Source organism: Malurus melanocephalus, unplaced genomic scaffold (genome assembly GCF_030028575.1).
Source record: "Malurus melanocephalus ecotype Western Australia unplaced genomic scaffold, MMel_1.1 scaffold_332, whole genome shotgun sequence".
Lineage (NCBI taxonomy): Eukaryota > Metazoa > Chordata > Aves > Passeriformes > Maluridae > Malurus > Malurus melanocephalus.
Genome location: NW_026623564.1, coordinates 350,524 through 363,867, shown reverse-complemented (window position 1 = coordinate 363,867; position 13,344 = coordinate 350,524). Strand labels below are relative to the sequence as shown.

Sequence of the window (13,344 nt, the reverse complement as noted above, 5' to 3'; positions counted from 1 at the left end):
AGGAAAGGAAAGGAAAGGAAAGGAAAGGAAAGGAAAGGAAAGGAAAGGAAAGGAAAGGAAAGGAAAGGAAAGGAAAGGAAAGGAAAGGAAAGGAACAATGCCACTTATTCAGCAGTGCTGCTGCTCCAGCCTACCATCGCTGCCTCTGAGCTCCCCTGTTAAGTGCTGTGACTAAATGGCATTACATGCCCCAGGAATTAGATGCAGCTGTAATAACTGCTTCTGGTGTATCAAAGATTGTTGGCCCCTGACACACATCTCCTCTCCCCAACACATCCAGTAATGCATGGTGTAACATGCAGAATGTTCTTCATGTGTAAGAGAAGCCGAGACTGATTAATGTCTGAGTTTAACTGCTGAACCTTTGTACCACAATTTTTTTTTTCAGCAGTACACTTTTATTTGCTGTTTGCTATTCTGCCAGAATAAAGACCATAGTGAAGACTTTCATGACAACTTTGRGACCGGGGAGTTAAAAATGTGAAGKCTGGAGGGGAAGATAGACCAWGAAGAAAGAAAGAAAAATCTAATTCTTCATATTGTTCACTGAACTATTGTAGTGTTCCAAGTTAACGTTTTACAGCAAGTTGCTTTCTAGTAGTTTTATTTACATCATGTTGTCTTATGATTTTTATGAGAACCACATGTGAGGTAYTGCAGAAAGCCCTATAAACAATCAAGATAGCTATGAATTCTCTCATCTACAAAYCCAGTTATTCTTTGATGGGTTTTATTTGGATAGGAGTATCTGTTGGTTGGTGCCATATCATTGTCAGTTCTTTTTGTTTCTTTCTAGCTGCTTAGAAATAGTTTTGCATGTTTTSCCTCCTGGGTTGTTTTTTTCAGGAACTATATAAAGTGGTTGACCTGTGAAAGCCTGGTTCCTCCTTTCCTCTCTTCTAAAGAGGGCCAAATATTTGACCACTTATATGCTGTATGTTTAAATCTACCCCAGTGCTCACCATTCAGTATRTAGCCAGAACTGTGGGGTTTTGCAGTGAATTCAAAGGAGAGTAATTACCTGTGAATAGGGGTTTTGTGGTTAGACGAAGCTACTAAACAGAATTTTTWAAATGTTTCAAGACCATTTTATTTTAGAGCTAGAATCAGCTCAAGCTCAAACCACTTTAAGTTATTTGAGCAGGTGCTGAAATGAAAATCTGTTTTTGTTGTTGTAGGAGACACTTGGGCTGGTAGGTTTTAAAATAGGTTGAACCCTTTTGGAAACTTACAAGTGATCTGCCCATGGAGCTGCTGAAAATTCAGTTTGTAGCTGAATCTGGGGAATGAGTTAAATTGCAGTAACAGCTGGACAGTGCAGAGTCAGACCCCTGAGATAGGACAAAAGTATTTTTACCCTGGTCTAGAGCTGTGGGTCTTAAATCCTACACTGGTGTGGAATAGGTGTCATGYGCTTTCAAGGAACACAACTGTATTGCTTGAGAAAGCAAGTCAAAATTCAAAGCTAGACTGGAAATAGACTTGGAAACCAAGTTAGTTGGTGTTTTATTTTTTTTGAATTTTGCTTTGTGTAACTGGTTGGAATGAAAATTACCAGCACCTTCCTCATAAACTTTATACAAATCCAATTTGAAAATTTGAGCATCTTCAAGGAAAGTACAACTCTRGGTTCAGTCTAGGCCATGTTGTTARGAAAAARAATTACTGGACATTGGAAAATAAAGTGTGGAGAATATACATGTGGAGGAAGGGGTACAGTTCTTTCTAAACTTCACTCAGGCCAGAAATAGTTAGAGAAATTGCAAGGATTATGGAACCTGTTAACATCATGTAACTGTGGGCTGATATTTGTAGCCATGTGCAGAACATATGTTGTATAAAAAAATACTATTTTTTGGAAAGTGTAGYCCTCCAAGATTTGTAGTGGCTATGAGCATTCATTATCCATTCTCCTTCCCCTGTGAGTCTATCTGAAAATCCTGATGGAATTGTGAGATTTTCAGTTGCAAGGAAGCTGAAATAGCATCAGGAATTTTAAACATCACATACTCTGGTGCTGAGTAGAAGGGAAGGAAGATATTTTTAGAGATAAGGTAGAATAGCCTTTGATTTTAAGGAAGCAAACAGTTTAATCTCCAGTCTACTCTTTGTTCTTCTGTCCTGTTCAGTGGCTCATAAAGAAGTTCTTCCATGAAGAACCATGGAAGAAGTCTTAACTGTGCCTTTTTGCAATTTTTGCTCAAATTGGGTAACATGGAAAACTGAAAAAAATATATTTTTTAATTTGGAATTTTAATTTACTTTATAAACCAGACTGCTTGGAGCTATAAACAGTGCAAACAGCTGTAATAATAACTTATTCCCTGAAACTGGATATAGACCAGAAAATTTTCAAAATTTGGGACCTCTTCAAATTAAAATATGGTTTAGGTGTAATAATTTGTGACTTAACACAGATAGGAAATTATTTTGTATCATGGCAGCAACTATGCTTGTCYATCATTTGCAAATAATGTAAMATTTRTGATGGCCTRTTAAAAGTGCTTTGGAAGAAAAGGRCACTGAAATATGGGTGGGTTCTTGGCGACCCTTTCTTGAACTTCCTCTGTCTTTGATAATCCAAGTACCTTCCCTCAAAGCTGTCACAGTCAATCAGGTCAGTGARGGCTTTGGAACTTGTATCTTCCACTGTTTTCATCACTGCTCCTGCACCTGTGGTYATTGGGCTAAAAATCTTGGAACTTGGAATTCCCAGAAACCTGGAAATASAGTGGAGGCTTGAATAATAGATGAAGATAAAACAGTGAGAGCATTGTTTTGTGGTTGAATGAGTTCATGTTGTTGTGGGTMTACATGTGGTCTCTCCACACAGCAAGCACTTAAGCACTGCTCCTCACAGTTTGTACCACACTGTGCCCTCTCCAGCACTTCTCTTTCCATTCTTCTTGGAAGSCTGGAAATCCTGGTGCTTTCAAGGCTGCTCATGTGTGGTGGAGCACAAATACYTCCCCAGATCATAAACAGACACATCTGTTATGAGCTAAGCTATGTAAGACCATGTATGTTCTGGGCTTAACATATCTATAGAATAGATCTTTTTAATTACGTTTCATTACTAAGATGTAGTTTGCAGTTCATTCTGTTTTAAGTTATTGTGTAATTGGCTGCACTAACTATAAATACTAAAAAACAGTCTATCCCTTGTGACCAATCACTTTATTTCTGATTTAGTGTCAATCTAATGTGAAATATGGCTGATAACCCAGCTAGATATTTCTACAAATAGTTTTTCACCTAAGCAGKCTTCCTAATCAGTTATAATGGCCTCCTTAGGAAATACCCACCTCATGAATTTCAGACATAAAAATCTACCAGAAGTGAGAGCATTTTACAAACTATACCAAATTAATGGACCTCAAAATGAACAGGTGTTGAAGACCTTTTCTGAAATTAAGAATTGCTTTGTGAAAGTCTCCAGAACAAATTTTGCATGATTTATAGAATCAGCACTGTAGAATATCCTGAGTTGCAAGGTTATTGAGTCGAACTCCTGGCTCTATGCAGGACACCCAAGAGTCACACCATGTGCCTGATGGCATTGTCCAAAGTCTTCTTGAATTCTGCCAGGCTTGGTGCTTTGACCACTTCCCTCCCAGGGGAGCCTRTTCCAGCACCCAACYACCCTCTGGGTGAAGAACCTTTTAGTGATATCAAACCTAAACCTCCCCTGACTCAGCTTTATGTCATTTCCTCCAGTCCCACTGCTGGTCACATCAGTGTCTGCCCCTCCTCTCCCCCTCACAGAGAAGCTGTAAATGCAATGAGCTCTCCYCTCAGTCTCCTCCAGGCTGAACAGACYGAGTGACCTCAGTCACTCCTCATAGGGCTTTCCCTCAAGGCCCTTCATCATCCTCATGGCACTCCTCTGGACACTCTCTAACAGTTTAATATCCTTTTTGCATTGTGACATCCAAAACTGTCCCCAGCACTCGAGGTGAGGCYGCCCCARSWCAGAGCAGAGMGGGACAATCCCCTCCCATGCCYGGCTGRTGATGCTGTGCCTGATGYCCCCAGGACAGGGTTGTCCCTCCTGGCTGCCAGGGCACTGCTGGCTCATGTTCAACTTTCTGTCAACCAGGACCCCCAGGTGCCTTTCCATGATGCTGCTCTCCACCATCTCATTCCCCAGTCTGTCTGTACATCCAGGGTTGCCCCATCCCAGGTGCAGAATCCAACGTTTGCCCYTGTTAAATTTCATATGGTTGGTGATTGCCCRTCTCTCTAATTTAAAGTGACAGGAATAACAAGCATTAATCATACGATAAATTAAAATATCTCAAATTTACCAGAAGGAATAAAATTCAGCTATATTTGTAAAATATATGAGTTTGAAGTGTCTGTATTACATAGCTATTATATGGRAGGTAAGGAGGAAATTGCAATGCACATGGTTTAATTGAAAATGGATCYTTCAACAAATTATTTTCCAATAGGTTGACAGATGTTCCTATTAAGATCCTATGCTGTTTTTTGAAAATGTCTGTAATTTTCCATAAACCAGAATCTCTACATAAAATGTAAAATAGACTAAACCATAACTATTTGTGTTGCTATAATCCTGAAGACAGAATCACTTTAATATTTGCAATCATTTTCTAGTGTTAATTATCAGTAAAGGAATGTGAAGTTTTATATATTTTGCTCTTTTAGATGAAAGACACATTACATGGAGTATTAGAACCATGTTCTGTTTTTTTTTTTTTTTTTAAAGAATTATTGTCTGTAAAAAAAAGTATACAAAATGTGAATTATGAATGTATAATTCTCTTGTTAATTGGAGCTGGAAAAAAAAGTCCCCTATCCTGGGACATTGAGGTGAACTGCTGAATAAGACACTGTGCACTAAGTGATATCTTCCATCTGTGAATCAAAAATTACAAGAAAGTAATTTCTTAAAGCAAGCTGTATATATGTGTGTGTCAGTAGTTGAAGTGGAACAGTGAGTCTGTTTTAACATAGTAATTCAGGTAAATTCACAGCAATTTCAGGTCCAAAATACTATGTAATCCCCAAATTATTTTGTGTGTTTCATTATAGATGTGATCAGAAAGACAGCAATAATGTCGGTAGAGTGAGTTAGCTATAAGAACAGGAGAAGCAGAAAACTTGTCAGGCCTGTATTGTCACTGCTGCTCTTTCAGAATTTACAGGGCTTGATGTAAGTGCATAATGAGCCCCAGGTATGATWGTATTGAGAAATCTGGCTGGTGCACAATGGTTTTTGCAGAATAATTTCTGAGAGGGWGATGCATTGAATAACTGAGGTCAAAGAGAATGGTTCACTGGTTTCTGATCACTTTTTTAAAAGCTGTTTTGCAGACCAGAAAGCAATCTGCAAACTTTGATAACRTGGTGGTTCCAGTGGCTTGGCTCATACCTCTGTTGTGGTTATAGGTACATAGATTTAAGACTTTATGGATTGAATCTCCAAGCAAGGCTTTTAAATGTACCTTGGTGTTGGAGTAGTTGCTGTATATCTCCCTCGCTGGTGTTTTGCCAAGTAATTCTGTGGAGATTCAAGTTAGTCCAGTGGGTGTCTTTMGGTCTGGTGCTCCCTGCTCCATTCTGCTTTATAGGAGTTCAGAGTTTGGAGCTACTCAAGGCCTTTGTGGTTTTGACATCACAGGTGTAAGGTAAGGGAAAAGAAAAACACAGTTTTATTGCTGGTCAGAAAATGGATGTAACTGAAGTCAGAGATTGCCATAACACAAAATGTGTTAGTGCTGTTTCAGGAAAGAAAGCTCCAGTCTTCATGGTTTTGCAAGCATCTGTTATTTTGGAGCCTCTGAGYTTTCAGTTATACTGGGGAAGAAAACTGTGAAAATAGCTGCTTCATTCTTCTCCCCAGGTGTGTCAAAGTTGTAGTTACATTTTTCCTTGACTCRCTAAGTTTAATATATGTAATCCATTAGATACTACTGAGGGAGGTAATGTGGTTTTCCAGCCTTGTTTGAAAGAAAAACAAGGTTGTTATAATGCTCAAGGATGGGGGTAGGATGCTTTATAAACTCTAAATTAAATAAGGTTCCTGTGGCAAAATGTTTTGGTTTTGGTTTGTTTTTTTTTTTTTTAATTCTGATCAGCAGTATGTAAAAGAGAAATGGGCAAGATGATTGGTAGATGAGAGAAGAGAACTGAAATAAAGATATTAATCTGATTGCCTTGACACATGTTATTATTCACTGTGCTCATGAAGGAAGAATATTTGAACAGAAACAGATCCATGTTATTGTTAGTGAAGGCAGCCCTGTATATTGGAACGGTTTTAAATCATGGGAGCAAGAAAACAAAGGYGAGACCTTCAGTGGAACTGCTGGAATCTGCAGAACTCTGACAGTATTAGGCTGGGATTGTTAAGAACTTTGAAGGTGAAAATTGACTTTATAAAGCTGAAAGCTGAGTCTAAAAGAAATCAGTAATAGCTTTTACTGGAAGTAATTTTGTCCCTTTTATTCCTAGATGAAAATCTGAGAATATTCCATTCAAGTAGCTTCTAAGTAATCTGTAATATAAATACCTCAGCGATATTGTAGTTCTCCTTCACAATAAACATTGTAGACCTATGATACCATGCTTGAAAAGATAACAAACTATCTGTGGGCTACATTAAAATCATCTGAAAGACAGGTAATTATCACCTGAATATGAAAAGAGGATCACAAGGTAAGTGCAATATACATGTGTGAGCCAACAGTGTTTAGCATTTGTTATAGCTATTTCATTTGTAAAATTCTTTTTCTAAAGTATAGTCTATTTATAAAAAAAATATTATTAGAATACCGCTAATTTTTTACCCTATTTTTGCACTGTTATTTGTAGGGAAAAAATAGTTTTCTAAGATRGTCAACAGAAAATTCTGTGCTGGTTTGCTTGTGCAGAAAATATTTTAGACAGTTTTAGATTCATTCTGTACTACGGGGTTTGTTGGATTGTTTTGGCTGGCTGATTGATTTTTTTACATTCTATTGTTCTCTAAGTGATATTTCCTGGTTAAAAGTAAAATAATAATCCACAGTATAGTCCACTTAAATCATTAGAAAAAGTTTCATTATTGCTAAAARTCAGTGCACAAGAAAAAGTAAAAACATCAAGGTCACTAACTCAGCTTTGTTGATGTGTAGTTCCAGATTGTTGCAAAAGGAACCTTTATTGTTACTATCACTTAAACACATAATATGCATATTGGATGATTAGTATCCCTTTAATAAATCTCAGTAATCAAAAATCTGAGRCCCAGCAAAATGAGAGAAAGGAAGCAAATAGAGCGAAGTCTGTTACTTGCATATCTGTTTGCAGGGAGTGGAAATAGTGAAATTGTGGTAATGTGTTGTTTTCTCTCTATCAACATTGTCTGTGTGTGCTGTCCTAAGAAATGTCATTAGTTGATGTTGGTTTCTGGTTCTTGTTTTTATAAATACCTTGGACACAACCTGTCTTTTGAGAAGCAATTAATTACTTAYGCATATTTCAGTAACAACCTTGAAATAACTCAGAACTAAGTATTGCTTTATTTAGGGAAACCCTTCTATCCTGGAATACTTACATGTATGAGCATATTTATGGTTTTACAGTATTCAACTCAGTCCTGCAGCAGCRTTTAAATTCATTCTTCATCAGATGTTCACATATTTTTCCTGCTAAGAATAAAAAAAAAGTGTCTCCTTTTTATCTCCCATATAATGTGGTATTTTTTAAACTTATTGAAGCAGAAAACTGGAAATGTGTTTTTACAGTCATATTCATATATTTTTAGTGGCTGGCATCAGCATRGGATCTGGATTTATCTCTTTATCTATCTCATCTCCCTAAACTTGTTTCTTTAAGTKCTGCAAACTRAGSATACTCCATCCCTCTATGGCAAACYTGGKAGAAGTACAGGAATAAGCTCTGAGTCTGATGTTGCTATCAGACTCCTGGAAGGTCTTCTCATGCTAATTTATATGGTGACTTTAGAAAGAGAATTGAATTTTTTCACAAAGAATTAAAMTATATCCTATGCAGATCTGTGAGGATGTTTGACAGCAATAATGCTGCTGCCCGTGGAACAATGTGATGAGATAGTCCAGAGAGGGTGTTTGAGTGGCTTTTTATGATGTGATTTTAGCAGCATTATTGGTACAGAACAAAGGACTGTGGAATCAGAGCACTGAAGAGAAAGAGCAGGGGAAGAAAAGGTTTTATATTGGTCAACCGATACTTGAAGGGGATGTTGGACTAAGCTGAGGGAACATAAATAGGGGTATGAAGCTATGTCAAGGGAAGAAATTCTGGGGAGATGTGTGTAAATAGTCTGAAATAGTCCACTGGAGGTGATAAAGGAGAAGCAGCTTTTGGACTCTTCATTTTCCAATGTCACCTCTAGACATGGAAAGGTCTCTGCTTTACCCTCTGCTCTATACTACACAGAGGTGATMTGGGAACCATGCTGCTTCTTTATTTCAAATCTTATTCCTCTCGTGGGACTCATGGCAGCTGTAGGAGTTGAAGGGATTACCATTGGAGAAACATGAATTCCTTGTCCTGTCCCGAGTCCCCATGTTTCAAAATTGTACATATTTCTGGTTTTTAGAGGTCTGAGTTAAACTGCACTCGTCATMTTAGAAAGACAGAAATTATCACTAAGCAACTTTAACTCAGTGCTTATGACATTTCTGTCTCTGTCTATTCACATTCCCTACTCTGTTTAGATTTAGCTCAACTACCCATAGGGGGCATCCTGGGAATTTTGGTGCATTTCTTCATGTGCATGTTGAGAAGTTTCATTTAACATTTTTCTGTATTGGGAGTTTCCAACATTTCCCCAGTCAGGAGAGTTTTGGTTTTTATACGAAAAAAACCCCAACCAACTTTTGTTGGTAGGTAGGAAAGAAACCATAATTTTCCGTAATAATAAAAAGTTGAAGACTGTGTCAGTGTGTTGTGTAAGGAAAGCCATCTTCATTCTTCATCCAGTCTAGCTGAGCATGTAACCAGCATTTTGGTGAGAGTCTGAGGGTGAAAGATGGGTGGTTTTCTGTCATAGCATTTTATTGTGTGTTATTAAAGTAATTGCAGTCAAAATGAATACAAGAGAAAAAGTCTTCAGTAACAAAAAGTGAGAGTTGGATTCTTTCTGGATTTTGTAAGGTTTTCTTCCTAGATCCAAAGTTTCCAAAATCCAAACTCAAATGCTTTTGTCTTCTTGCATGATACTACATTAAATTAGGGGTTTTTAAGCAATCTTTTTAGTAATCATTTCATGCCTAAGTTGCTTAATGTTTCAGTGAAAATAAAAGCCATGTGAAGAGAAAATGCATAGTTCATTTTGCATGATCAAAAATTRCTAAATTGCCCTATAGTTTCCAGAAGTTAAAACAAATACTGCAGYGATGCTGCTGTCTGTTTAGTTCCCAGCTTGCTGGAAACATAGACAGTTAGCTGGAAAACTACTTTCACAGCAAAGATGGCTAAATGAGACACTTGTACAGACTACAAGCAAGGAGATCTTRCAGTTGACTTCCCTTTACACATTTTCCAGCATGCAGTGCTTTGCCTTCCCTATGAGATAAGTAGGCATCGATTTTGACACAATAAAACGGAACTGATTTGTGACTCATCCCTTCATAAAGATAAAGGGTGTTCTCCTCTCCCTGCCCATCCTCCATAGGATACAACTGAGAAAGGCGATTCAACATCAGCTGAAATCACTGAAAGSTCTTTGACTAAATTCAGTAGGAGCTGGATTAAGCAGGTTTTGTCTTTCAGCTGTGTTCTTAACAGAAGATTTTTCTTTGCCTTGGCATTAAATGGCATATCACCTATTAAATTTCCACAATCAAGGCAATGAGAGTATTAGCATCAAAAGAAATGAAAAAATAATAAATTATTCTTCTTTAAACTTACTTCCTTTACACCTAATCTCCTATAAGGCAAGACTGCATATACATGCTAGAATAGTAGACAAGTCTTTGCAAGAYTGTAGCCTGATCTCTAAGTTTTGTTATCTGTATTCTAAAATATTGTTTATGATATATTGTGCAAAAATTAAACCTAATCTGAATTGTTTACACATTYCACTGATCTTCCACAGATTAGTGTTTATTATTTATTAAGGATATTTTCTTTAATATTGTTAATATATATGTTAATTATTTCCTGTAATATTTAATATCCTAATCTGCATACGCTGCTCTTCATACCTGTAGTTTCATTAACAGAACGGGGAGAGAATGTGTTTGTACCTGCATACAGCTTTTTTAATCAGTAGTCTCTCTCTTTCTCCCATAACTTTTCTAATATGGCTTGTTTATTAATATTCCTTTATAGAAAAAACAGAGAACGAAGGATCTGTCCCAGCTGTTTCATTCATACAATCCATATGATCATAAGGTAAGAAAAAAAATACTATCTCTATCTATGTTTGTTCTTAAGAATTCCAAACATTTGTGGTAACTGTATTTCTTCTTTAATTCCAAATTGAGAAGAAATTATAAAATTGAAAGCGCTGAGGTACTCATGTTACTTAAATGCTGTTGTCACTTAAATGTTTCTCTGTTTCTTTAAGCCAAGCTTGAAAAAAGGTACGTTTTCTGATTTGTGAATCCAGTGACTCACATTAACCTCATAGAAGTATCATTTATAGACTGACAATAAATCCTGCAAAAGGGCCATATGTGGTATTGGATTCCCCTCTTTTTTCACTCTCTGTTTAGGAACTGTGTTACCCTGGAGTATGTTGCTTAGCTTGTTGTGTCAATTAGGCCCTGAGATACATGATACTAATGAATTATCTATTGATCATGGAAGCATCATTCAAAGAGGCTGCTGTGTGAACAGCCTGGTGGTTGTCTGGAGGAAAAAGTAGAAACACGCATCTTCATTATAAACTTAGTCCTTATTTGTAACATCTGAGAACCCTGTTAAGAAAAAAAGGCAAYAAACAACCCAATTTGTTTGTTATATTTCATCCTGGAGGGAGAAAAAAAGAAGGTCCTTTTCTCAAAGGATATTGCAATATGAAACTAAAAAAAAATAAAATTGTTACAAGAAGATTTTGGAGAACCAAGAGGCAGGAAACTCAGTCTTTCTATGCTATAAATATGTTGTGGGATTCTTTCAGACATTATGGCAAAGAAAGCATTAAGCAGCAGATTGAAGGGGATTTAAGTAGATTTTTAAATATTTTCATTGAGTTCCTCCTATCTTGGATTCCACTGTGGGCATATTCTTTGGACAAATGCACAAAACCCTTTAAAATTTTTTCAGCAGAATGCGATGTCCATCTTTGCTGCTTCTATTTTGAGAATTGTGAGTGATTTTGCAAGTATCCATTAAAACAAAGAAAGATTTGAAACATTTCTCCTGTTGTTTAGACATTTCAAAAGAAAGTTCTTAACTCTATCTCTTCTTTTCCTGGTCCTGTACCAAATACATTGGGAAAAMCAGCTGGGTTTTATATTTGGGGGAAGAAGGTGTCAGAAGTATGTACGTGCCTCTATCTCTTTGTATGAACACATGCACATATATGCAATATATGTGTAACTACCTATGAGAAAGAAATGCAGTGTGTAAATTAATGAATTAAATTTATCTGGCAGGTTGTTGCTGTGAGAGTTCTGTAGTTACCAGCAAGTTGAAAATTTAGTTTAAAAAGCCATTGTAAATCAGCAGTTATATTCTATAATTTTAATAATTATATCCCATTTCAAGTTAAATTACTGTCTTAGTACTTTTTTTTATAAATAGTCTCACAGTATTTACAAGCTGATTGGTAAAGCTGATATTGACAGCTTGTAAAAATTACCTTCATGGAGAAACAAGAATAATGAAGGGAACTGCTGTGATAAGATTTTGAATGGTATTGTTKTTTTTTTTTAATTTAAGCATTTTAAGGTAACTGTGACACTAAGTCAATTAAGATCTAATAAGGAGATGGAACTGATGAACTGGAAACTTTGATATTCCTCTCCATGTCTTAATTCTCCTGTATGAAACACTTTTTCTTCATAGTACAAGGAAATTCCATTATTCTTTTATTAGCATTTTTAATGGAACTTGGCCATTTGTAACTTCTGCTGTCTTCCTGCTCATATCCTTTGTGGCATTATATCAAAGTATTCTCAAATGATTTTGGCTGCAGTTGTGAGGACTCCTGCACTCTTTACAAATTAGTCATCAGGCAGTGTGGAATTGAATATAAATGCTTAAATATATTCCCTYTTGATCTTTGTTTTAGGACCTTCAATATATTACTAAAAGTAGCACAATTGTTTGATGGGTGATTTTTGTAGCTCCACTCCTGTTGCTTCCAAATACATTCTGTATATATATGTGAGAGTGAAAGTGGAGGGGAAAGGATAAGTGAAAATTTTTATTAAAATTATGGCYTCTTCTTCTTTTCCATTTGGCAATGAAGGTTTTCCTTCTCCTGACTACTTCCTATTTGTAATGTCTGCAACAAGCTCACTGCAGATTTCTTGCTCTTAGCTTTTAATTTCCAGTTTCACAATTGTTGCAGTCTAGGGAAGGGTTTTGAATTTTTATATTAAAGCTAACATTAGTTGGGAATACAGTCATTTCAAGTGGAGGTCTGTATTAACTTTACTTTAGTTCTGTTTTGTTGATTTACAYGGCCAAAGGATTTGAGGGTGAAGGTACATGATGTTGGCTATTTTGTAGATTATTTTCAGGAAGTGTAAAAAGGAGATTTCATGATGGCTTTGTGAAAGTGTTGGTGATGCAGGATCATGGCATGTGTGRTTGGAATTAGTGKCTTMCAGGATTATTAMTTCRTTGATGAAAATATTTTTCTCTGAGWRCCTTTCTAAAATARAAAGGAGATAAACTTAAGRGTARGCTGGTRCTTAGTAGTAGTAGCTGAAACATGTAAAAATCTCATAACTACAGTGGCTGAAACAGGACTTGCTACAAAGATTTGATAGTACTTAATCTTTTGATGGCGGGATGTCACATAAAAAGGGGAAAAATCAATCTGAAAATCAGAAAGTGTTCATTTTTCCATGCTTGCATTTCACTCACTAAACCAGAARGTGATGTTTTGAAGCTGTAGCTGTACTAACACTACCAACATTATTGCTATTTATGCATGGTCAGGACAGCAATAGCTCTTAGAACCAGTATCTGTACCTGACAATTTTACCTCAAAATATATTTGCCCACCTAGTGTAACATACAGCATCCTGAAAGATAATTAAATATTTCTGGTTCTTCATTCCCAGATGAAAACCCCCCACTTTTATAGAGGTGGAAACAAGGATTTTGTTTTCTTTCCCCTTCCTGGTATTGAGCCTTACCTTTTATCCACTGAGGCCTTCATTCAGCAGC

The 13,344-nt window shown here is 36.5% G+C and overlaps 1 protein-coding gene across 2 annotated transcripts in view; it reads left to right on the top strand.

Moving 5' to 3' along the window:
* Nucleotides 1–13,344, top strand: part of CDKAL1 (CDK5 regulatory subunit associated protein 1 like 1) — a 378,644-nt gene that overhangs the window by 280,879 nt on the left and 84,421 nt on the right. For both annotated transcript variants that reach the window (XM_057377905.1, XM_057377904.1), the window contains exon 12: nucleotides 10,327–10,389. In XM_057377905.1, coding sequence (XP_057233888.1) covers nucleotides 10,327–10,389 — 63 coding nt within the window. The remainder of the gene's footprint in view (nucleotides 1–10,326; nucleotides 10,390–13,344) is intronic.